The sequence below is a fragment of the Narcine bancroftii genome, chromosome 13, assembly GCF_036971445.1.
Source record: "Narcine bancroftii isolate sNarBan1 chromosome 13, sNarBan1.hap1, whole genome shotgun sequence".
Lineage (NCBI taxonomy): Eukaryota > Metazoa > Chordata > Chondrichthyes > Torpediniformes > Narcinidae > Narcine > Narcine bancroftii.
The window spans coordinates 69,231,215-69,254,177 of record NC_091481.1 but is presented as its reverse complement, the minus strand read 5'-3'; the positions used below and the strand labels follow the sequence as shown (position 1 = coordinate 69,254,177).

Sequence of the window (22,963 nt, the reverse complement as noted above, 5' to 3'; positions counted from 1 at the left end):
CCTTGAATAGCCTTCTGAACTGACCTCCCATGTGGGATGTTGTCAAAGGCTTTACTAAAGTCCATGTAGACAACATCCACAGCCTGTCTTCTGCCTCTTGCACCGTTGAACCTGGATGATGAAGCAGTTAAAGTAACTTGTTTAATTTCCATTTATCACACACTGTCAGGTTTTGATTGCGTCCACACCTCTTATCCCCAAATCCATTCCTCCCAGAACAACTCACTTGTTACTGTGCCTGACTGTTCAAACCAAATGTCTACCGTTCTTAAGGAGGGCAAGGCTACCAGTCCCCGTAGCGTTTTACTGCAGCGCAATCAAGAGCGTCGTCCGGTCTGGCTGCATCACTGTGGGACAGGAGCTGCAAAGCATCAGATGGAAGTCAATACAGAAAATCATCAAAACGACCGAGAAGATCCCTGGGGGTCTTCCTTTCCTCTATCGACAACATTCACTGGGAGCGATGCTTAAATAGGGCTCAAAAGAATTACCATCCTGCATCTACCATCAGGAAGGAGGTAGAGGAGCATCAAAATCAGGACGGGCAGGCTGGGGAATAGCTTCTTCTCACAGGCTGTGAGACTGATGAACAGTGTCCTGTAACTGAGTAATATTTATACATATTTATTTTATACTGTGTGGTGTGAATTGTGTGTGTACGTGTGTGCACCGTGGTGTGGAGAAATGCTGTTTCGTCTGGTTGTAGCTGTTGTACAGTCAGGGGATAATGAAATTGAACTGCCTCATCTTCACCAGGAGCTGATGCCAGATTACTCCATGGAGAGCCATCAGAAGGACCATGAGAACTATGTGGCAGTTTCCCGAAACCGACGACGCAGAGCAAAGGCGCTCTTAGATTTCGAACGGCACGATGACGATGAGTTGGGATTTCGGAAAAACGACATCATCACGGTAGGTGTGAGATGCATCTCCACCTCATGCAGTACAAGTCCCCTAACAGGCCCCGTGACGTACAGGTCCCCTAACGGGCCCCGTGACGCTCAGTTCCCCTAACAGGCTTTATGATGCACAAGTCCCCTGATGGGCCCCGAGATGTACAGAACACCTTGCATGGGTCATGCACTCAGACCCCTTGGCAGGAAGAATGAGGAGAAATAGTCCAGACTAAAGCACGGGGAGAAATGAAGAGACATGGGTCCCAATACTCTTGACAATGATGGGACTTGTTAAGAGGGGGACTGGTAAAAGGTGAGATCCCAGCAGTGATATGTAGAGTGTAAGATCAGGGTAGTTATGAACAACATGCTGGTTACGACTTAACAGAGGTAATACGTCCAACTCTGGGACACAAATGTTCCTAGGAAGGTCCAAAAAGACTTTGTCGAATGGTTCCATAGAGGGATGTAAGCAGAAACATTTTTACACAGAAAACGGTTCCAATCTAGTGGAAACAGAATCGATCAGGATTTGGATCGGTGCTGCAGAGGTTCTGGGGAAAGGGCAGACCAATGGAAGTGATAAGCTAGTATGGAAAACCAGCATGGGCTCGATGGGCCGAAGGACCTCCCATTGGGTATTATTGCACAGCGGAGCAGGCTGGAGGCCACAGCTGAATCCCTCGTGATTGGATGGAGGCCACAGCTGATTCCCTCGTGAGCTCCTCACAGTGGGGGGTGCGCTCCGTCACACTATGCTATGGGAGTCGACATGGAATCTGGGGCTATCACGAGACCCTACCCGAGACGGCGGAGCCATCTGCGAATCTATGAGCACCGTTTGGCCGTGCAGTTGTGGGTGTACACTGTAGGGCACTGATTGCAAAGCCTCGTGTCAATGATAAAGGTGGGAGAGAAGGTGGTGGATCTGAGGTCACAGCAGGATAGGGGTACACACCTGCGTGCGCACTTTCATGCTGACTGAACCGCAGTTCGCAAAGCAGCTTGTCTTCTGATGCAGTTTGTTTTAAATTGGAAGTGTTTTATGTTGGTGAATTGTGAAGCCTCTCCTTCCACAGAACTGATGTGGCCTCTTGTGCCTTTCAGATTATCTCTCAGAAGGATGAGCACTGCTGGGTAGGAGAGCTGAATGGTCTGCGAGGTATGTGTCCCTGTAACACTCCTCAGTCTGGTTCAGTGGATCATTCTGTCTCAGGCTGACTCCTGTAGAGTCCGTAGGAGGTAAAGATATATTAGCATCCAGCTAATTTCTGCCACCAGACACACCTTCCCCTCTCTCCCCCTTCCGTAGGGACTGCTCCCTCCGTGACTCCTTGGCACCTTCCCCTGTGACCATAGGCAATGCCACACTTATTCCCACACCTCCTCCCTCCCCACCATTTGGGGCCCCAATCAGTCCTTCCAAGTGAAGCAACACTTCACTGTGAGACACCTCCTGCCTCTGGTGCTCCCGTTGTGGCCTTCTCCGTATCGGGGAGACTGGACGCAGACTGGGAGACCTCTTCACTGAGCACCTTCGTTCTGTCCGCATCAGAGATGGGGATCTCCCAGTGGCCGACCACTTCAATTCTGCGCCCCACTCCTGCACTGACTTGTCTGTCCATGGCCTCGTGTACTGTCCAACCCGTTAATTGGAGGAGCAACATCTCCAGCCGGATCATGTCGACTTCTCTGGTTTCTCCTGGCCTACTTCCCATTCTCTCCTCTCCTCCAGTTCTCCACCCCCTTCCCTCTCCATTCACAGAGCCATCCCCCTCCCCCCCGTTTGCTGGTGTGCCCTCCCTCCCTGATTCACCTATTACCTCCTGCCTTTGAGACTGGGCTCCTCCCCCACCCCTCCCTGCCATTTTCTTCCCGGATGCCTGCTGACATTTTGCTCTTACCCTGATTGGGGGGGGGGGGGTGGTGGGGAGGGCTCAGGCCCGAAACATTGGTGATGTATCTTTATCTTTGCTGCTTAAAGGACCTGAGTTTCTCCAGCGTTGTGTTTTTACTTCAACCACAGTCTCTGCAGATATATTACCATTGTTTCAGGCCTGAGCCCTTCCTCAAGGTCACTCCTACTGAGTTCCTCTGGTATTTCTGTGTTTTTACTGTAATCACAGTGTCTGCAGGCCCTTGTGTTTCACTCAGAGCTGACGCCTGCCTGTCACTCTACAGTGTGGACAGACGGGAATGATCGACCAGACGATGTAGGGCTAGAGGGAGTCAGCAGGTCAAGCGGCATCCGTGGGGGAAAGCTAGTCCGTCAACATATCGGGTAGGGACCCTCTATCGAGACTAGAGGGAAGGGGGTGGAAAGAATCTGGGGGAGGGGTCGAGAGGGTGTGGGAGGTGGAGAAACCAGCAGGGAGGAGAGGGGGAAAAAAATGTACATACAGGGGTGGGTAAAGAAGGAAGCAGTGGTCTCGTATGAGGGAGGGGTAAAGGCTGTACAGGAGGAATATGATGCGTTAACGTGCAGGTAGAACACAGATGTAACGTTGATGCTTTATTAAGACTCTTGGAGCCTTGTGGGGGCCCTTATCTAAGGAAGCGTGTCTCGGCATTGGAGAGGGTCCAGAGGAGATTCACCACAACAATCCCTGAATGAGATTTGAGAAGTGTTTGATAACTCTGGGACTGCACCCATTGGGGGGTTCAGAAGAACGGCGCGATTAGTGCCACACTGTTCCAGCGCCAGCAATCGGGTCCAGCATTCGAATCCCATGGAGTTTTATACCTTCTCCCTGTGTCTGCATTGGTTTCCCCCCCCCCCCCCCCGGGTCCCGGTTTCCTCCCACCGCTCGAAACGGACCTGGGGGTGTGGGTTATTTGGGTGTAATTGGGTGGCAGGGACTCGTGGGCTGGAAGGGCCTGTTCCCGTGCTGTATGTTTAAATTTTTTTTTAATTATAAAGTGAAGGGGGACATCATTGAAACCTATTGAATACTGAAAGGCCTGGATTGAGTGGACATGGAGAGGATGTGGGGTGGGGTGGTCTGGGACCAGAAGGCACAGTCTCAGAATCCAAAAATGTCCCTTCAGAACAGGGATGAGGAGACATTTCTTTGCCTGGAGCGAGTGAATCTGTGGAACATGTGGCCACAGATGGCTGCGGAGGCCAAGCCATTGGGGATGTTTAAATCAGAGGTAGATACGTTCTTGATCAGGATTACGGGAAGAAGGCAGGCGAATGGGGGTTGAAAAGGATAGCAAATCAGCCATGAGAGAACAGCGGGCAGGACTCGATGGGCTGAATGGCTGGATTCTGCTTTTCAGTTTAATGGTGGTGTTCCTCATGTTTAGCCTGACAAAGCTAGAGGCTGAGGAAAGACGGGCCTTTGTAGGAACAGTTGGGGGAGTGGAAATGATTGGTGACGGGAAGTTCAGTCCAGACCCTTGGGTTGCAAGCTTTTTCTTTCCACTCACATACCACCTGAGATAATCCCTATGCCATGGGTGCTCTGTGATTAGTGAGGGACCACTTAAGGTGGTATGTGAGCGGAAAGAAAAGGTTTGAAAACCACTAGGACCCATACACAGAGCGGTGTCCACAAGGCAGTCACCCAAGGGAGAAATCCTTGTTGGTCCTGACACGCCAGAAGTGTCCAGCAGGTGGTAGCACTGAGCACCAACAACACTTCCCAGCTCCGCAGCTGCCAGTGGAGCAGACCCATCACCTCTCCTCCCTGCCCTTCCCCAATGCCCTTCAGATTATTCTCCTTCAGTTTTAAATTCCCTTGTTGCTAAGGCCAGCATTTATTACCCTGGGAAAATGGTGATCTCTCTCTTTCCCTCTGCTTTCCTCTCGACCCCACACCCTTCCCTCTCTATTCCTCTCCCCTCATCACTTCTCAGCTATTTTCTCCTCTACCCTCCTCGAGGTTCTCCCCCTGTACTGTCCTCCCTCTCACCCACCCACCCACCCATCATTTTATTCTGGCACCTGCCTGTTTTTTTTAACCCCAGCCCAAAACGTTGACTGCAATGGGTGATGGTGCCTTGCTGAGTCTCTCCAGCACGTTTGTGTATTGTACTTGGCCACAAGCGTCTGCAGACTTACTTGTGTAACTATTTCCGCATCCTCTCTGGGGCTGACGCATCCTTCCACGAGTATGGCATAAACCAGGCCTTGGGTGAGCTCGCCAATGTTCCCCAGAGGGTTCAGCGTGCATCCCAGGGTCCCACTCGCTGTACTGACCACCCTCCCTCCGCCACATTCTGCCCCTCTTGAGGTCCCGGTTCCATTTACTGCCTCCTCTTTTATCAGAAGCACGTGTGAAATGTCTTCTGCCACCTCTCCTCCCACTAAGCCAATTGTTGTCACTTACCACGTGAGACAGAAATTAACTCAAAGGCAGAGGCTTCGAGATGAGTGTGGGCCGAGCTGCCAGCTGAAGGGGTGAATGTGGGCTCAATTTTTGTATTTAAGAAAAATTTGGACAGGTACATTGATGGGAGAGTTATAGAGGGATATGGACTGGGGGGAGGTCAGTGGGACCAGACAAAAAAATAGTTTGGTACAGACAAGAAGGGCTGAAGGGCCTGTTTCTGTGCTGTAGTGTTCTATTAGCTTTAAAAAGTTATGATACCATAGACGGCCTGCCACAGCCTTCACCTCCACCAGGACTCGAAATACCACCAGCTACAAAGTTCATATTTACACAGGACAACAGATAAACTGGTGTGGTTCTTTCCCATATTCCCCATTCAGTGTCCAATCAATCTCAATTAATCATTGAGCACAACTCGATCAGAATTTATTCTCATGAACATGTCACAAAATTTGTTGTTTTGTGGTAGCATTACAGATACATTGGCGCCAGTGGGCTGATAACGCCTCAAACCGTGCATCTTGGCGCCTCACAGTTTGGCGGGCAGCAGCCTCCTTTGAAGAAGACCGCAGAGCCCACCTCACTGACAAAAGGCAAAGGAGGAAAAACCCAACACCCAACCCCAACCAACCAATTTTCCCTTGCAACCGCTGCAATCGTGTCTGCCTGTCCCGCATCGGACTGGTCAGCCACAAACGAGCCTGCAGCTGACGTGGACTTTTTACCCCCTCCATAAATCTTCGTCCGCGAAGCCAAGCCAAAGAAGACAGATACATTGCATTTCAACAATCAATAAATAGTGCAAGAAAACAGGAAAGAGTGAGGCAGTGTCCCTGAGTCACTGATGGCGGAGGGGAGGAAGCTGTCCTTGTGCCACTGGGTGTTCATCTTCAGACTCCTTCCCGATGGGAGCAGAGTGAAGAGGGCACGGGCTGGGTGGTGGGGGTCCTTGAGGATAGAGGCTGCTTTCTTGAGACACCGCCTCTTGCAGATGTCCTCGATGGAGTGAAGTCTGGTCCCCATGATGGCGCAGGATGAGTTCACAGCCCTCTGGAGTTTTCTCCTGTCCTGAGCGTTGGCAACTCCGTACCAGGCAGTGACGCGACCAGTCAGAATGCTCCCCACGGTCCACCTGGAGAAGTTTTCAAGACTTAATAATTCTCTCTTCTATATTGTCAGGACCTTGGAGTTGCTCCAGACACCTCCACTCCCGGGCTCCCCCCAGAGACTTCATGTTATTTATTTTGACTGCTTGGCATTGCACCATTGCTGGAAGTTACCCCCAAACACAACCAGAAGTTTTACATTCAGCTTCCTTCTAAATGGTCAAGTATCCCCACCATAAACGAGTTGTAATAAAAACACGATGCTGGAGAAACTCAGCAGGTCAAACGTGTCCTTTACGTAGCAAAGATAAAGATACAGAATCGTCGTTTCGCGCTTGAGCCCTTCATCAAGGTGTGAGCAAAGTGTCGGCAGGTGTCCGAATTCGGTGACTGAAATCTCCAGCCACTGCCACAGTTGATGGAAATTTCTACATGTATGAAGATTTGTTTCTCCCCCCCCACCACCTTCTGCCCCTCTTCCCCCTCCCCCTTCTGCCTCTCTCTGCCCCTCTCCTCCCTCCTCCCTCTCTCATCCCTCTTCCCCCATCTGCCTCTCTCGCCCCTCTTCCCCTTCTCTCCCACTCTGCCTCTCCTCTCATTCCAATAGCTTCTCAAGGACATGATTTTCTCCAGCCCCTGCAAAACCTTCCCTAATTAGTACTGTCACCCCCTGCCCACCCCCCCCCCCCCCCATCACTTTACCCTTCTCTGAGGACCTTGCATGTGGGATATTAGTTGCTCAATCAGACCTTCATTCAGTCACATTTGGGTATTGCAAGGACAGTTTAATCCCAGGGCTACATTCCAAAAGTTCTTTTTATTCTCTGTGGTCTCTCTGATCTGAATTCCTAGAGAATCAAAAAATCTGCACATGCTGAAAATATAAACAGAAAGTGCTAGAAACGCTTCTTCCTGCAGCTCTGGGGCTGAGGGAGTGGGGGGAGGGGGGTCATGTGGGGATGTTAAAAAGGTGAATAATCATAGTCTTCTCCCAGGGGAGGGGAGTCGAAAACGAGAGGGCGTCAGTTTGTAGTGAGAGAGGAACGGGGTCCTGAGGGGAATGTTTTCACACAGAGCGTGGTGGGTGTGTGAACAAGCGTCGGAGGAAGTGACAGAGGTGGGGACAATGGCAACATTTAAAAGACGTTTGTCCAGGGACGTCGAGCGGAAAGGTTTAGAGAGATGTGGGCCAAACGCAGGCAAGTGGGACCAGCTCAAGGAGGCATCTAGGTCAGCAGGGGGCCAGTCGGGCTGAAGGGCCTGTTTCTGTGCTATAACTCTGACTACAAAACACTCAGCAGGTCAGGCAGCATCTGTGGAGAGAGAGAGAGTGGAGAGGGGGGGATGGAGTTGGCATGTCAGGTGGAAGTCCCCTTCGTCTTTGAGCTGGTGAAGATGGTGCCCGACCTGTAGAGAGTTTGTAACCTGCATAGGAAGTGCGCACTTGTGCTGAACACTTCACATGGTGATATTTGGGGCTGACATAAACAGGGTGATTATTTTAAAGCAAATAATTGGCATGGGGTTATCTCCTCACAACACTCCTTTGCTTTTTGGAGAGGCAAACCTTACCTGTGAAGCCTCTGTCACCAGTTTGACTTTGTTCCTGCTTTAATCTCGTGGCCAGTGTTGCACGGCCCACCTCCCTTGGCTGACATTGGAGTCAATGGGTAACCAGTTTCTTGAACTGACAGACCAGGATCAACTGGCCATGGCATGGTTGGCGTAGCAGTTAGTGCAACAGTGAAAGCGGCCCGGGTTTGAATCCCGCACTGCCTGTGAGGAGTTTGTACCTTCTCCCTGATTCCGTGTGGGTTTCCTCTGGGGGCTCTGGTTTCCTCCCACCTTTTGAAAACATTTAGGGTTGGTAGGTTAATTGGGTGTAATTGGGCGGCACGGACCTAGAGGCTGGAAGGGCCTGTTACTGTGCTGTACGTCTAAATTAAATTTGAAAAATTCTCTTTGATGCCCTGGCTAATCAAGAACCAATCAATCTCTGCCTTAATACACCCATTGATCAGGCCTCCACAACCGCCTGTGGCAACAAATTCCACAGATTCACCCTCTGGCTGAAGAAATTCCTCTGCATCTCTGTTCTAAGTGGACGCCCTTCAATCCTGACTCCTCGACTCTCCCACCTTTCCACATCTACTCTGCCCACGCCTTGCAACATTCAAAATGTTTCGATGAGACCCCTCCTCATTCTCCTAAGTTCCAACGAGTACAGGCCAAGAACCATCAAACGCTCCTCATATGATAACCCTTTCATTCCCAGAATCATCCCTGTGAACCTCCTCTGAACCCTCTCCAACGTCAGCATGTCCTTTCTTAAACGATGAGCCCAGAACTGGTCCTAATGCTCCATGAGGCCTCACCCATGTCTTTAAAGCCTCTGCATCACATCCCTGCTCTTAGATTCTATTCCTCTTGAAATGAATAAATTGATTTTTTTACCTTTTCTTCCAACAGGATGGTTTCCCGCAAAATTTGTCGAGATCCTGGATGAACGTAGTAAAGAGGTGAGCTCACCGATGGACAGTGAGTGTATCAGACACCAGGGCAGAGTAGTGGCTGCAGTCACATGCATAGAGTGTAGTTGCTTCTCATCCACAGCACAGAAACAGGCCCTTCGGCCCATCTAGTATGTGCCAAACTCAACTCTGCTGAGTTCCACTGACCTACACCCAGGTCATAGCCCTCCATACCCCTCCCATCCATGCTCCTCCGATATTTTCTAGAATGTTGAAACTGAGCCCGCTTTCACCATTTCAGCTGGCAGCTTGTTCCACACTCCCACCATCCTTCGTACCCCCTAATACTCCCCTTGAACATTTCACCTTCACCCTTAACCCATATCCTCAAGTCGTTGTCTTACCTAACCTCAGTGATAAAAACCTGCTTGCATTTACCCAATGTATACCCATCATAATTTTAAATATCTCCATCAAATCTCCCCTCATCCTTCTATGCTCCGGGGAATAAAGTCCCAACCTGTTTAACCTTTCCCTGTATCTCAGCTCCTCAAGTTCCAGCAACATCGAGTAAATCTTCTCTGCACTCCTTCAATCTTATTGATATCTTTCCTGTAGTTAGATGGCCAAAACTGCACACAGTGCTCCAAATTTGCTCTCACCAATGTCTTGTACAACTTCACCGTAACATCACAACTCCTGTACTTAAATCAGTAAAATTCCCGCTATCCAGAATTAAAGTGATCACCAGCCTCAAGCCACCAGCAAAAAGATTTGCTGAAAATAAATATCAGTAAGTAAAAGATACAAAAGTTTAAAATTGGCGTTCAGTTCGCCAATCCATGTGATAGTCAATCTCAAGCAACCGGAAAACTCACTTATCTGGCATCTACCAAACCCCATGGGTACATTGATTTATGAAGGCCAACATGCCAAACGCTCACTTCTAATGGCAGCAGGAGTCTGGCCGGGTAATGAAGGAACTGGTGTTTGACTTCACGGTAAACCCTGCCCCGGTGACACGGTAAACCCTGCCCAGAATCATGGTAAACTCTACCCGGTGAGACGGTAAACTCTGCCCAGGATCACAGTAAACTCTACCTGGTGACACGGTAAACTCTGCCCAGGATCACGGTAAATTTGCCCAGGATCACGGTAAACTCTACCCAGTTCACGGTAAACTCTGCCCAGGATTACAGTAAACTCTACCCGGTGACACGGTAAACTCTGCCCAGGATCACTGTAAACTCTCTGTGGATCAGTCTCCATCTCCCCCCACCTCAGGCCCAAAGCGTTGGTGGCCTTGCACTCCCTACGGATGCTGCGTGACCTGCTGAGTTTCTCCAGCACGGTCGTGTAGCCAAGTCCATCAGGGGCCCCTACATCCCATCGATTGAAGGGGCTCTGCCTCAAGTAGGCAGCCAAACTTCGGAAAAGAGCCCATCACCCTCTTGCCGTGACTTTCCAGCTGAAGGTACAGCACCTCTTGGTTGAGGAACAGTGTTTATTTCAGCAGTTCTCCCAGGCTCTCGAACCTCCCCGTACTTCCCGACCCTGAACCATCCCAGGACAAAGGTCTGTCTGCTCTCCTGACTCAAAGCACATTGTTGCACTCCCTCCTAGCTCTGAATACTTAATTGTTAATCTGTAAATGCAGCACAGGCCCATGAGCCCGTGCCGTCCAATTACACCCAATTCACCTACAACCCCCAGTACGTTTTGAAGGGTGGGAGGAAACCGGAGCTTCCCCCCCAGAGGAAACCAACGCAAACCCGGGGAGAACGTGCAAACTCGTTACAAACAGCATGGGATTTGAACCCTCTCATGGCGTTGCATCAACTGTTAGGTCAACCGTGCCACCCACATATTGTGAGTGTGTTTTACATACCTGGCAAGATGCAACAAGGAAGACTTTCAGTGTATCTCCACGCAGACTTCTGTACGTGGCAACAAACTGTTCATTCATTCACTTGGAAGACTGACATTTGGACACTCGGTTCAGTTTATTATTCTGTTTTGCTGACAAAATTCCATAAGGCAGTCTGGGTCCTCATTTTCTGGTTTAGAACATAGAGTATTACAGCACAGTGCAGGCCCTTTGGCCCACAATGTTGTGCTGGCCTATGTATACCTTAAAAAAAAAATCCCTTCCTACTTCGTAACCCTTTACTTTTCTTCCATCCATTTAAGAGTCTCTTAAATGCCCCTAATGTTCCAGCCTCCATCATTACCCCGGCAAGGCATTCCAGACACCCACAACTCTGTAAAAATCTTACCCTTGATGTCACCCCTGAAGTTTCTTCCTTTCACTTTGTCGAGATATCTTCTGGTGTTTGCTACTCTCGTGCTGGGATACAGGTGCTGGCCATCCACCCTATCTATGTCTCATAATCTTGTGGACCTCTAAGTCTCTTCTCGTCATTCTGTGCTCAAAAGAGAAAAGTCCCAGCTCTGTCAACCTTGCCCTATAAGAATTATTTCCCAATCTAGGCAACATCCTGGTCAGTCTCCTCTGCACCCTCTCCAGGTCCTTCCAATAATGAGGTGAACAGAACACAATACTCCAAGTGTGGTCTCACCAGAGATTTGTAGACCTCATGACTCCTGAACTCAACCCCTCAACTAATGAAGCCCAGCATCCCATAGGCCTTCTTAACTATCCTATCAACCTCCCTCCCCACCCCCCCCAGCGACATGATCTACAGGGATTGTTGTCTGAAGAGGGTGCGCAAAATCATTGAGGATCCCGCACATAGCATCTTTCAGCTACTCCTGTCGGGGGAGAGATACAGGAGGATAAGAGCCAGCGCCACCAGGCTGAGGAACAGCTTCTTCCCATGGGCAGTGAGAATGGTGAACGACCAAAGGAACTGCTCACACTGACTGTCCGAGACTCACATTTTCATGAAACTATTTATTTATTTATTTGTATAGATGAAATACTTGTCCTGCGTGTGTATTTGGCTGTGTATATGTTATGTCTGGTTGTGTGTCTGCGTGTTTTGCCCCGAGGACCGGAGAACTCAGTTTCGTCGGGTTGTACAATCAGATGACAATAAACCTGACTTGATTTAAAGGCCAGCACACCATAAGCCTTCTTAACTACCCCATCAACCCGTGCGGCCACGGTGAACGATGGATTTGAACCCCATGCAGTGAGCGTCCTACCATTGACCATGCACGCTGTCTGCTTTGTGATGAGACTCGTTCTGAGATGTGCCTCTGCGGCTGACAGGGTGATTTGTCTCGGCCTTTGCAGTATTCCATGGCGGGAGACGATTCAGTGACGGAAGCAATAACAGACCTGGTGCGGGGATCACTCTGCCCGGCTCTCAAGGCCATATTTGACCAGGGTCTGAAGAAAACCTCCATTCTCGGTGGCCCGTGTCATCCCTGGCTTTTTATTGAAGAGGTAAATCTCCTGAGTATTTCTCACTGTTTTTATGTGTCAACAAGTTGTGCCCAGCCTCTAAACTTTTTTGTTCTTTCTCTCCCCCTCTGCTCCTTCTACCTCTTCCCCTTTTCATTCCCATGATCCTTTGTCCATCTCATCCTCACTGTCCTTCCATCTCTTCCCACTTGTCTATTTTAATCTTCCCTTTTTTACCCCCCCTTCCTCATCACCCCACTCTTTGCCTCCTGTTCCTCCACTTGCCCCTCCTAGGCTGCCAGCAAAGAGGTGGAGCGAGACTTTGACTCGGTGTACTCCCGGCTAGTCCTGTGTAAGACATACAGGTACACTAAAGTTGGGTTAGATTTGTTTTATCAGTTTTACTGTTAAGGAATCTGTGAGTTGCTACCTTGAATTTCACAGCTGGATAGATTTCTACCTAGTGGGGGAATTGAGGGATGTGGGGAAAAGGTGGGTTGGTGGAGATGAGCCCATCATCAGATCGGCCATGATCTCATTGAACGTCAGAGCAGGGCTTGATGGGCCGATTGGCCAACTCCCACTTCTATTTCTTACATTCCATAAATTTGGACAAGTACATGGGTGGGAGGGGGGTGAAAGGGACCGAATAATGGTTCGGTACAGACGAGAAGGGACAAAGGGCCTGCTTTCTCTGCTGCAGTGTTCTACATTCCGTGGTTGGTTATCCCAGCCATTCTCAGTGGTGGACCTACAGCACATTTAAGTAAAGGCCTTGATTTCACCTCATGTTACATAAATAGTTTTTTTTTTAACGTAGTACGGAAGAAACGAGGGCCCATAAACTTGGAGCAGAGTCCCTGATTGAGTTTGTTGTTGAGGAATCTGATGGTGGAGGGGGAGCAGCTGTTCCTGAACCTGGGGGGTGCGAGTCTTGTGACACCAATACCTCTTTCCTGATGGCAACAGTGAGAACAGAGCGTGAGCTGGGTGGGGTGGGTCCTTGATGATCGCTGTTGCTCTCTTCAATTTGCCTGTAGATGTTCTCGATGGTTCAGATTTCAGATTTATTGTCAGAGAATGTACATGACATCACATACAACCCTGAGATTCTTTATTCTGTGGACGAGACAGAGTTACCACTTATTGGTAGTGGGAAAAAAATAAACTGTACACAGCGTAAAACAAAGACTGTAAACAAACTGACTGTGCAATATAAAGAAAACAAAAAGAAAATCAATAAAGTGCACAAGTCAGAGTCCTTAAATGAGTCTCTGAATGAGTTTGCCATTGATGAAGGCCTCAAGCCTGAAACGTTGGTTATGTTTATCTAAAGGACACTGTTTGACCTGCTGAGTTTCGGAGAAAGGATCTCTTCACCCAGAGAGGGATGAAACCTGGACTGCACCTGCCTGATGGGATGAGGGAGGCAGGGACTCCCACCAGGGGGCAGATGGCTGGAGATTGGCTGAGGGGGAACTGGAGGTTGGGATCTGGAGCTCAGGCCACCGATGGTTTGGACGGGACTCTGTGCGGGAGCTCTGGAGGTGAATCCACAGACACTCAGCGACCCTGAAGGGACTCCCTTTTGCTTCTCTTTCTCTGACTGTAAGGGGTTCCGGCACCGCCTGATGATGGCGAATCTCACAGTGGACTAAAAGTTAATTTGGCGATTTAATGATAAAGGACCAGAAATACCAATATGATCACTAGAATGGCCAAAGCGCAGAATGGTACAGCTCAACGGGGTTGGTGCAGATGGGTAATTGAGGAAAGCATCCACGTGATGGGCTGAAGGGCCTCTATCTGAGCAATGATTGTGTTGCTTTAATGGGCATTATTCTTACAGGTTGGATGAAGATGGAAAGGTGCTGACTCCTGAGGAGCTCCTGTACCGAGTGAGTCACGGGGATGAGGGGTGGATGGAACCCAGGGTCGAGGGGTTGGTTTCTGAACGGACAGGATGCAGAACGGTTGGCACAGCGGTCAGCTCAATGCCTTTACAGCACCAGCAATTAGGACCAGGGTCTGAATCCCACGCAGTCTATAAGGAGCTTGTACGTTCTCGCCGTGTCTGCAGGGGTTTTCCCCCGGGGGCTCAGGATTCATCCCACCCTTCAAAACGTACTGGGACTGTGTCCACTACCTTTTGCAGGGCTTTACGCTCAGGGGTATTGGTGCCCCCCCCATACCAGACTGTGATGCAGCCGGTCAGCACACTTTCCACCACACCTCTGTAGAAATTTGCCAGGGTTTCTGGTGTCATCACAAACCTCCACAAATTCCTGAGTAGAGGTGCTGATGTGCTTTCTTCACGATGCCATCCAGGAAAGATCCTCCGAGATAGTGACTCCCAATATCACAAAGAAAGATTGAGTAGACTGGGTCTTTATTCATTGGAGTGGAGAAGGTTGAGGGGGGATTTGATAGAGGTGTATCAAATTATGAGGACGATAGATAGATAGATGTGAATAGGCTCTTCCCTTCTAGGTAGGTGAGATTGGAACGAGGGGTCATAAGTTAAGGGGTGGGGGAAAAAATTTAGAAGTAACATGAGAGGAAGCTTCTTCACTCAGATAGTGGAGGCTGAGTGAAAGAGGTGGTCGTGGCAGGGTCAATTTTGTCATTTAAGAGAAAGTTGGATGAGAGCATGGATGTGAGGGGATTGGAGGGTTATGGACAGGGAGTGGGTAGGTGGGACTAGAGAAGTTCACTTAAATCAGTGCGGACTAGAGGGGCCGAGATGGCCTGTTTCCCTTCTGTAATTGTTATATGGTTAACAACTTAAATTTGCTTGGAGGAGATTCACCAGGATGTTGTCCAAGAAGGGATGTTTCAGTGAAGAGGAGAGACTGGATATCCTGGGTTTGTTTTCCTTGGAATGGGACAAATCTGAGGCTGTACCAAAGGTATTCTTAAAAAAGAAATTTCTAGAATTTAGACATGGTAACAGGCTCTTCCGACCCAGGAGCCCATGCTGCTAAATGCACCAATCAGCCTATAACCTCAAGTACATTTTGAAGAAAACTGGAACCCCCGGGGAAAACGCACGCAGACACGGGGAGAATGTATAAACCCTTCACCAGCAGCACAGGATTTGAACCCGTTTGCTAGAGCTGTAATAGTGTCACCATAACTGTGCTGCCCTTGTAAGGTTACGAGGGTAAAGTACCATCGCTGTGCTGTTTAAAAATCAAAGGTACTGGTCTAGGGTAGTGGGTAGGGGTCTGAGGAAGAAATCTTTAACACCAGCGGTGTGGTATTTGAACCATAGGACACTAAAGCACAGAAACAGGCCCTTCTGCCATCTGGTCTGTGCTGAATTATTATTCTCCCCGTCCCATTGACCTGCACCTGGACATTACCCCTTCCATCCATAAGCCTATCCAAATTTTTCTTAAATGTCAAAATCAAGCCCTCATCGCTACTTCGGCTGGCAGTTCATTCCACACTCCCACCACTCTCTGCGTGAAGTTCATTCTCCCGTAACCCATGTCCTCTGGTTCTTGACTCACCCACCCTCAGTGGAAAAAACTGGCTTGTATTTACTCTGTCTACACCCCTCACAGTTCTGTAAATCTCAATCAAATCTCCCCTCAATTCACTGAGTTCCTGCAGCAGAATGTGTTTAGATAGAAAGTCTGAGGTTGGGGAGGGCGGAAGGAAATTCAGAACGAGTTGAAGGATACTGTCCGTTAGTAACATGGTGGTGATAGTTGATGGTAGAATCCATTTCTTAAAAACCCATTTCCCCCACTTGTAGTTTACTTTGTGGGTCATTGGGGTACATGGTGGTTGACAACATGAACTAGTTGTACCAATGAACACCCTACAAGGCAGAATCTGCGATGGGCCAGCCCTTCTCCTGTCCAACCCTGTGGTGGTGGGCCAGCCCTTCTCCTGTCCGACTCTGTGGTGGGCCAGCCCTCCTTCTGTCTGACTCTGTGGTGGTGGGCCAGCTCTTCTCCTGTCCAACCCTGCGGTGGTGGGCCAGCCCTTCTCCTGTCCGACTCTGCGGTGGTGGGCCAGCCCTTCTCCTGTCCGACTCTGCGGTGGTGGGCCAGCCCTTCTCCTGTCCGACTCTGCGGTGGTGGGCCAGCCCTTCTCCTGTTCAACTCTGCAGTGGTGGGCCAGCCCTTCTCCTGTCCGACTCTGCGGTGGTGGGCCAGCCCTTCTCCTGTCCGACTCTGCGGTGGAGGGCCAGCCCTTCTCCTGTCCGACTTTGCGGTGGGCCAACGCTTCTCCTGTCTGACTCTGTGGTGGTGGGCCAGCCCTTCTCCTGTCCGACTCTGCGGTTCCATCCAGTAGCCAGGCTCTGCTTTCATTTCAGGCCGTGCAGTCGGTAAACGTGAGTCACGACACTGCCCACGCACAGATGGATGTCAAGTTCCGATCGCTGATATGCGTGGGACTAAAGTAAGTCAGTCTCAAGTTCACATTTATGATCATGTGACTGTACATATGGAACCCGACGCGAGAGCGCATACACACACACACACACACACACACACACACACACACACACACACACACACACACACACACACACACACACACTTTCTTTCTCTCTCTCTCTCTCTCTCTCTCTCTCTCAGTGATTTAGAATGGAACTCCTAAAACTCAGACTATTTGGGGATTGGGTCAGTTTGGATTTTCCAGATTCTTGGGTAGTACTTTTCAAAGTTAAGGAGGAATAACGAAGAGATGAACAGGTAAATTGAAGATGAACACCTTGGAAGGCCGACCGTTCTTTCCCGAGACCACATGGGCAAGTCTGATCACCTGGCTGTGCCCCTGCCTCCCGAGGTCAGGACTTGTAGAAGGTGGTAACTGGACTTCCTCGAGCCAGTGGATTGGGCAGTGTTCACGGACGCTGCTGAGAATCTGAACACGTACACGGAGGCTGTCACACACTTTTATCAGAACAGCTGTGGACGAGGGTGTCCCCACCAAGTCATTCAGGGTCTTCCCCCCCCAACCAGGAGCCCTGGCTGAACAATGAAATCCGGAACCTGCTGAGAGCCAGCCCCTTCCCCCATTTGCTGATGTCCCCTCCCTCCCTTATCCACCTATTACCTCCTGCCCCTGCCTCTCCCCTTCACTATTTTGTTCAGGTGCCTGCCTACATTTTGAAGGGCTGACACATTGGGTGATGTCCCTTTCTCTTTGCTGTATAAAGTTCACTGATTGACCTGCTGAACTTCTCCAGCTTTACCTCACCGTGTCGGCAGACCTTCGTGTTTTACTCACGGTGTCGGCACACTTTCGTGCTTTACTCCTCCCTTGTCGTTCTGCAGTGAGCAGGTGCTGCCTCTCTGGCTGGAGGTCCTCTGTTCCAGCATGCAGACGGTGGAGAAATGGTACCAGCCGTGGTCCTTCCTGCGCAGCCCCGGCTGGGTCCAGATCAAGTGTGAACTGAGGTAAGGAAGGGCTTGCACACTCGGATCTCCCCAGCCCCTTTAAGTCTCTAACCCCTCACCCTAAACCCATGCATTCAGTTTTCAACAACTCTGGTTAGATTCACAAAGTGTGGAAACAGGCCCTTCGGCCTGACTTACCCAAGCTGACCCATATGTGCTCCCACACTAGTCCCATATCCCTCTAAACCCAACCTATTTATGTATCCATTCAAATGTTTCTTAAACTGGTTACGGATCCTCTTCTCTGGGGAATAGACTCTGCATCACCCGATCTATTCCTCTCATAATTCTGTCCACCTCAGTGAGACCACCCCCTCATCCTCCTGTGCTGCAAGGAATAAAGCCCCACCCTGTAGCTCAGGCCCCTGAGTCCTTGTAAATCTTCTCTGCGCCCTCCCCAGCTCAACAACATCTCTCCTGCAGCACGATGACCAAAACTGAACACAATGCTCCAAATGGGGCCTCACCAACGTCTTGTTCAACTGCAGTGTGACCCTTCAATGTCTGTACTCCCTGCTCTAACCGATGTGCTGAAGGACTTTTTGTCCACCTGTGACCCAATTTTTAAGATACTATGTACTGAGATCCCATCTCCATCAACACGGGGAAGGTTTCCTATCTCCAGTCAGTCCTTTCCCTCTGACAGGTCCTCCCTCACTCTCCTCCGCTCCAAGGAAAACAACTCCAACCTCTCCAGTCTTTTCTCGTAACCGCTCCATCTCCAGCAACAACCTGGTAACACCCTCTCTAGTGCAATCCCATCCTTCCTGTGTGACACAAGCAGTGTTTGAGCAGGTTGTTCCATTACCTCCCGTTCTGTGCCCCAGCTACGAGAAACGAGTTACCAACTCCCATCTTCAGGGATCTTTGACTTACATTACTGTTCCTCTCTGCCATTCACCGTGTGGGTCCTACCCCTATCAGTTCACGCACTTCCCAGAGGTGGACTCCTCTCTGCCATCCCCTGTCCTTCTCACCAGCTGATCAGCGTCAGCCCACCTCTGCATCCACCAGCTTTTGTTTCAACTACAAACTTAATAATCGTACCTCCCACGTTTCCAAATTGTTAAGGAATCCTGGTCAGAGTCCGAGCTGTGTTTCACCACTGGTCACACACTTCCAATCACAAAGCAATCCTCTGCCATTACTTACTCTCCTCTCTGTTCAACACTTTCCCCTCTCTCCTCTCTCTCTTCCCCCTCCCCATCCTTCTCCCTCTCCCCCCCTCACCCACCCTCTCCCCACTCTGCTTGCCTCTCCCTCTCCCCCTCCCCTCCCCCTCTCACCCACACTCTCCCCCACCTGCCTGTTTCTCCCTCTCTGTCCCCTCCCTTCCCCCTCATTCCCACCTCTCCTTCCCTCCCCTAACCACTCTCCCGCTCTCTATCCCCTCACCCCTCCCCTTCCCCCTCACTTTTTCCCTCTGCCCCCTCCTGCTCTCTTCCCTCTCTCCCCCTCTCCATCTTTCCTCTCCTCCCTCTCTACCCCTTTTCCCCGCCCCTTCCCTCTCTAGCCGTCTCTCAACCCATTCCCTCTCTCCCTCCTCTCCACATCCTCTCCCCTCCCCCACCCCCAGCTGCCTGGATTGAATGGATTGTCACAGAGGTGAGGATTCCCCAGAGGGAAGGGGGGAATCTGGGTCTCGTTTCTCCACAGCAGAGTGGAGTGCGGCCCCACTGGCTTGTGTAATTCAGCTACATCTGCCTGGCACAGTGCACTCGCCTTCCTCTCTCATTGACACCTCTGTTCTTGAGAGACGTTCATCAATCACGTAAAGTCAGAGCAAACGGGGAAAAAGGCAAACGAGGACACAGCTGGAAATTAAATCCATAAACCATTTGGGGGGAGATGGAGGATGTTAATGAATGTGATGGATCAGTAGAGGGGACGGATCTCAGCTCAGGAACTCAAGCTGAATGTGTGGGCTGAATGTGTTCTCTCCCCCTGCCTTACAGAGTGCTGTCCAGGTTCGCATTCAGCCTGTCACAGGACTGGGAACTCCCCATCAGAAAAGAGGTAAAGGACCAAGATTGGTCAGAGCCTGATTTGTATTTCTGTGTGTGTGTGTGTGTGTGTGTGTGTGTGTGTGTGTGTGTGTGTGTGTGTGTGTGTGTGTGTGTGTGTGTGTGTGTGTGTGTTACATTGGGTGGACGCATGTGTGGTTATGCAGTACATGCGTGTGTGAGTGTATACGGTGACAAGAGGTATGTGGAGAAGCAGGGTTTGTGTGGAAATGCTGAGTGTTTGTGTGTTGGTGATGCAAGGTACCCGTGCGGAGACGTGGGGGGTGCGTGCGGAGATGCGAGGGGTGCAGAGACGTGGTGGGTGTGTGTGAAGACACGGGGGTGCGTGAGGAGCCCCAGGATGCGTATGGAAACAGGAGATGGGAAGTGCGTGAAAGCTTACGCGCTGGGACGGGGAGTGCGTGCATGCAGCACAGGTTCCAGATTGCGAGTTGTGAGTTGGATGTCAGCCTGGACTGAGCTCCAGGTGTCACTGCCCTCGGGAGAGCTGGCCCCTCTGCCACTGTGGTGAAAGGGTCATTCCCGGGACTGTGACCATATCCCCCCAACCTGCTCCGTGTCTGGAACAGTCCCCTCTGAGTGGAACCAAATTATATTTCTTTGTTCATCAGGAGAAAGAGAAAAAACCTCTGAAAGATGGCGTCCAGGACATGCTGGTGAAGCACCATCTCTTCAGCTGGGATATTGATGGTTAATCAACTACCATCCCACACCAAATCGACACGAGAATGTCACAGCTGGTGTCTGTGTACACAGCTTCGCCCAGTCGTGTATGCACTGGTCTTATTGGGAAGGAGAGAGTCATGTCAACAAGGAACGTTACATCATCGTGATCCTTAACACACTAACTCCTGGGAACTAACGTTCCGCCCTTATTCATACTGTCTTCAAAAGAAGTTTAGATGCCTTAGCCTTGCATAATCTCCATCGGTGGCAGAAGTAAAACACGGAGGCCTGCAGACTCTGCGGTTGAAATGAAAACCCAGTTCTAGAGAAACTCAGCAGGTCCAACTGTGTCCTTTATACAACAGAGATAAAGATATGTCACCCACGTTTCAGGCTTGACCCTTCATCAGGGTATGGGTCAAGCAGGGATCAGAGGTTTTGGGAGGAGGTGGAGGGTTAGGGAGGTCAGAGGCCTAGGCCTGAAACGTTGGTGATGTATCTTTATCTCTGCTGTATAAAGGACGCTGTTTGATTTGCTGAGTTTCTCCAGCACTGCATTTTAATTCCATCGGGAACTGGTTTCATCTGGGTCGATTGGCCTGCACTGCAATCTCTCCCATTCCCATTTGCAACCTGTCGAGCTGTCAGACCAGCCAGATGTTGTAGCTGCAGTAACTCTGGCCTGGGGATGTACAAGTGATGTGCAGCTCAACTGCCAAATGTCAGTGCAGGGTTTAAACCAGGGGTTCTCAACCTTTTCCTTTCTACTCTCGTACCACTTAAGTAATCCCTATGCCATCGGTGCTCTGTGATGAGTAAGGGATTGCTTAAGGTGGGATGTGGGTGGAAAGAAAAAGTTTGAAAACCACTGTCCCTAATTGACTCGTTATGTGCAGGGTTTCAGAACTCCAAAGGAAATGGGCCACTGACAATTTTTCTCAAGCCAAATATTTCAGTCACAATTGGGTCTAGAGCAGTGATTCTCAACCTTCCCACCGTAAGCAATCCTTTACTCATCACAGAGCCCCGATGGCAGAGGGGTTACTGAAAGTGGGATGTGAGTGGGAAGCAAAAGGTTGGGAACCACTGGGTTAAACGAATTGCTGAGACATATCGGGCTGCGATCAGTTGCAAAAACTCCCAGCTCTCCCAGGGACCCCTCTGAGCTTCATGTGACTGGAAACTTTGCCCGATCCCCACTCCCATTCAGAGTCTTGCTCTTGCTGCGTACAAACAGCCATTGAAGATGAATCTCCTGGCTTCCCGCTCGTCCCTGGAACGTTTGGCAGTTGACGTGCTCTCTTCAGTTCTGACACAAGGAAGCAATGCATGTTCCAAGGAAGAGCAGAGGTGTGCTCTTATCAGTGGGATGAGGCCACATATCTTAAACCCATCCTTGTTTAAGCCTGGTTATGTCTCTGATTAGCAGTTAGGGTGGCTCAGACCTGTGGTCCAAATGATATCCATGTCAATCCTTAGCCCCTCACTCCGAGGTGTACTCTTTCCCCACTCCCTGGAGCGTGGACAGTATTCTGATACCTCAGCTGTGGAGCCTGCTTTGCCTGATCCACCAACAGTGCACCTGCCCACATCTACTGACCCAACAATGCCGCTTAAAGCTGGTCACCGCCAGCCACCAAGCGATAGCTCGGGAACAGTGACCCTACCCCCTGGTGGTGTGAAATTCCCCCTGATGACCTAGGGGCGGCACATTCAGCGCAACGCTGTTCCAGCACCAGCAAACCCAGGTTCGAATCCGGAGCTGGTCTGTAAGGAGTTTGTATGCTCTCTCCGTGACCTCCGTGGGTTTACCCCGGGGAGGGGCTCCAGTTTCCTCCCTCCCTCCATCTGGGTAAATTGGGGTAATTGGGCGGCACAGCTTCGTGGGCTGGAAGGGCCTGTTATCGTGCAGTACGTCTAAATTTAAAAACATTGACATAACCGGAGCCTTTTCCAACCCACAGCAAGATAGAGGGTGGGTTTGATTCCCACCTCAGGCACTCCCAGATGGAAAGGCGCTCATTCGGAATTCAGCAGGAAGATTTATTGCAGTGCAGGTCAGTGGAAATTTAGAAATTAGTCCACAATTTGAGACTGATGACAGCAGCTTTTATTTTATTTCCTGCCTCCCTGATTTTATTTGGTCATTGCCTGGTCTGTCTGTAAAAAACTTTATATCGATCATGTCAGCTATTTGTATATAAGAAATAAAGGAACATGATGCTACTGGCAGTCTGCATCAGGGCGCTGGATAGTGGCCTCAGGTTGAGCTGGCCTCCAGCTTGGCTGAAGACAAGAGGCAGTGGAGTGGGCGCGGGGATGGCGGAGGTGGTCACTCTGCTCCTGAAGGGAAAGACAGGGAAGGGACCGAAGTGGAGGGAGGGAGGTAGTCCAGGAGAGCTCGGACTGCTTCTCTGTGTGGGAGAATGATGGGAGTGACTGCGCCTCAGAGGGGACCTGTCTAAGGTCATTTGGGTTGAGGAAGACACAACTAGGAATGTGAGATTAACCTGCCCAGGATTCAGGCCCTTGGAGAGATTGACTTTTCCTTTTAAAATCATCCGTTACCACAAGCGCATCCCTAAAAAAAAGTAATTCCGCAAAATGATGAGAAGAAAGAAAGTGGAGAACTTTGATGAATGGACAGAGTAAATGCTTTTTCTGCTGAGGTTG

The 22,963-nt window shown here is 50.1% G+C and overlaps 1 protein-coding gene across 3 annotated transcripts in view; it reads left to right on the top strand.

The window, feature by feature from the left end:
- sgsm3 (small G protein signaling modulator 3) overlaps positions 1-22,522 on the top strand; it is a 66,918-nt gene extending 44,396 nt beyond the window's left edge. For all 3 annotated transcript variants that reach the window (XM_069909756.1, XM_069909757.1, XM_069909758.1), the window contains 10 exons: positions 757-912; positions 2,004-2,058; positions 8,809-8,858; positions 12,070-12,222; positions 12,475-12,545; positions 14,030-14,078; positions 16,511-16,596; positions 17,478-17,600; positions 19,556-19,616; positions 20,236-22,522. In XM_069909756.1, the coding sequence (XP_069765857.1) occupies positions 757-912; positions 2,004-2,058; positions 8,809-8,858; positions 12,070-12,222; positions 12,475-12,545; positions 14,030-14,078; positions 16,511-16,596; positions 17,478-17,600; positions 19,556-19,616; positions 20,236-20,319 (888 nt within the window). In that variant the 3' untranslated portion in view covers positions 20,320-22,522. The remainder of the gene's footprint in view (positions 1-756; positions 913-2,003; positions 2,059-8,808; positions 8,859-12,069; positions 12,223-12,474; positions 12,546-14,029; positions 14,079-16,510; positions 16,597-17,477; positions 17,601-19,555; positions 19,617-20,235) is intronic.
- The last annotated feature ends 441 nt before the right edge of the window (positions 22,523-22,963 follow it).